General features: G+C 36.3%; 1 protein-coding gene across 1 annotated transcript in view; it reads right to left on the bottom strand.

Annotated features, from left to right (window-relative positions):
* Positions 1-6: 6 nt before the first annotated feature.
* The window catches only part of nfatc1 (nuclear factor of activated T cells 1), a 33,793-nt gene continuing 32,645 nt past the window's right edge, over positions 7-1,154 (bottom strand). The window contains exon 10 of the mRNA XM_014024809.1: positions 7-474. Within this exon, the coding sequence (XP_013880263.1) occupies positions 419-474 (56 nt within the window). The 3' untranslated portion in view covers positions 7-418. The remainder of the gene's footprint in view (positions 475-1,154) is intronic.

Genomic DNA, 1,154 nt, shown 5'->3' with positions numbered 1-1,154 from the left:
ACACAGAGCCGATCGTGGAGATGAAGGCACTCATATTTAAACAAACAAACAAACAAACAAACAAACAAACAAACAAACAAACAAACAAACAAACAAACACTTTGGTTAAACTTCAGAACTTTTGGTTCTAATTTGAGTTAAACTGAATTAAAGGTTTCGGGTCCAAAAGGCACTTAACTGATCTGGAACCAGGTCGACCTGCTGGAGGTCAAAGGTCACTCAGGTCAGGTAAAAGACCAGAACCAGAACCAGAACCTCTGTAGAAATATTTACAGCTTGTTGCTTCCTGCTGCAGTCTGACAGGAAACTGTCCCAACCTTTACTTCCTGTTTGGGTTCTGCCGGTCCTGCTGGAGGTTCTGTAGGTGGGTGTGGTGGTTCTGAAGGTTCTGTAGGTGGTTCTGATGGGTCGGGCTGGACTATGTGTGGCTGTGGACGGAGATGCTGGACAGGTCGTTCCTGATGATCTCGTTCACTGAAACAGAAGAAGAAAGTTTTAATCCTCCAGGAACTATCCAGGTCCAAAAGCCAGAACCTGAAACCAGTTCAACGTGACCCCGACTAAAACCTGGAACCAACAAGAACCTTTGAGATAAAAATAAAATTTACAGAAAATATTTTAGTTTAAAGTTTCAGAACTTTCATCAAACAAAAATCTAAATTAAAACTTTTACATTTTTAATTCAGATATTATTCAATGAAAACTCAGTAAGATGGTTACTTTTATTGTGAAAGGAAACATCTGTCAGTAAAAAGTCTACTTTTATTTTGAAGGGAAACATCTGTCTGTAAAAAGACTAGTTTTATTTTGAAAGAAAACATCTGTCAGTAAAAAGTCTAGTTTTATTTTGAAGGGAAACATCTGTCAGTAAAACGTCTGCTTTTATTTTGAAGGGAAACATCTGTCTGTAAAAAGACTAGTTTTATTTTGAAAGAAAACATCTGTCAGTAAAAAGTCTACTTTTATTTTGAAGGGAAACATCTGTCAGTAAAAAGTCTACTTTTATTTTGAAGGGAAACATCTGTCTGTAAAAAGTCTAGTTTTATTGTGAAACAAAACATCTGTCTGTAAAAAGTCTAGTTTTATTGTGAAACAAAACATCTGTCTGTAAAAAGTCTAGTTTTATTTTGAAGGGAAACATGGACCTGTCTTCC

Source organism: Austrofundulus limnaeus, unplaced genomic scaffold (genome assembly GCF_001266775.1).
Source record: "Austrofundulus limnaeus strain Quisiro unplaced genomic scaffold, Austrofundulus_limnaeus-1.0 Scaffold440, whole genome shotgun sequence".
Lineage (NCBI taxonomy): Eukaryota > Metazoa > Chordata > Actinopteri > Cyprinodontiformes > Rivulidae > Austrofundulus > Austrofundulus limnaeus.
This window is presented reverse-complemented; position numbering and strand designations above follow the sequence as displayed.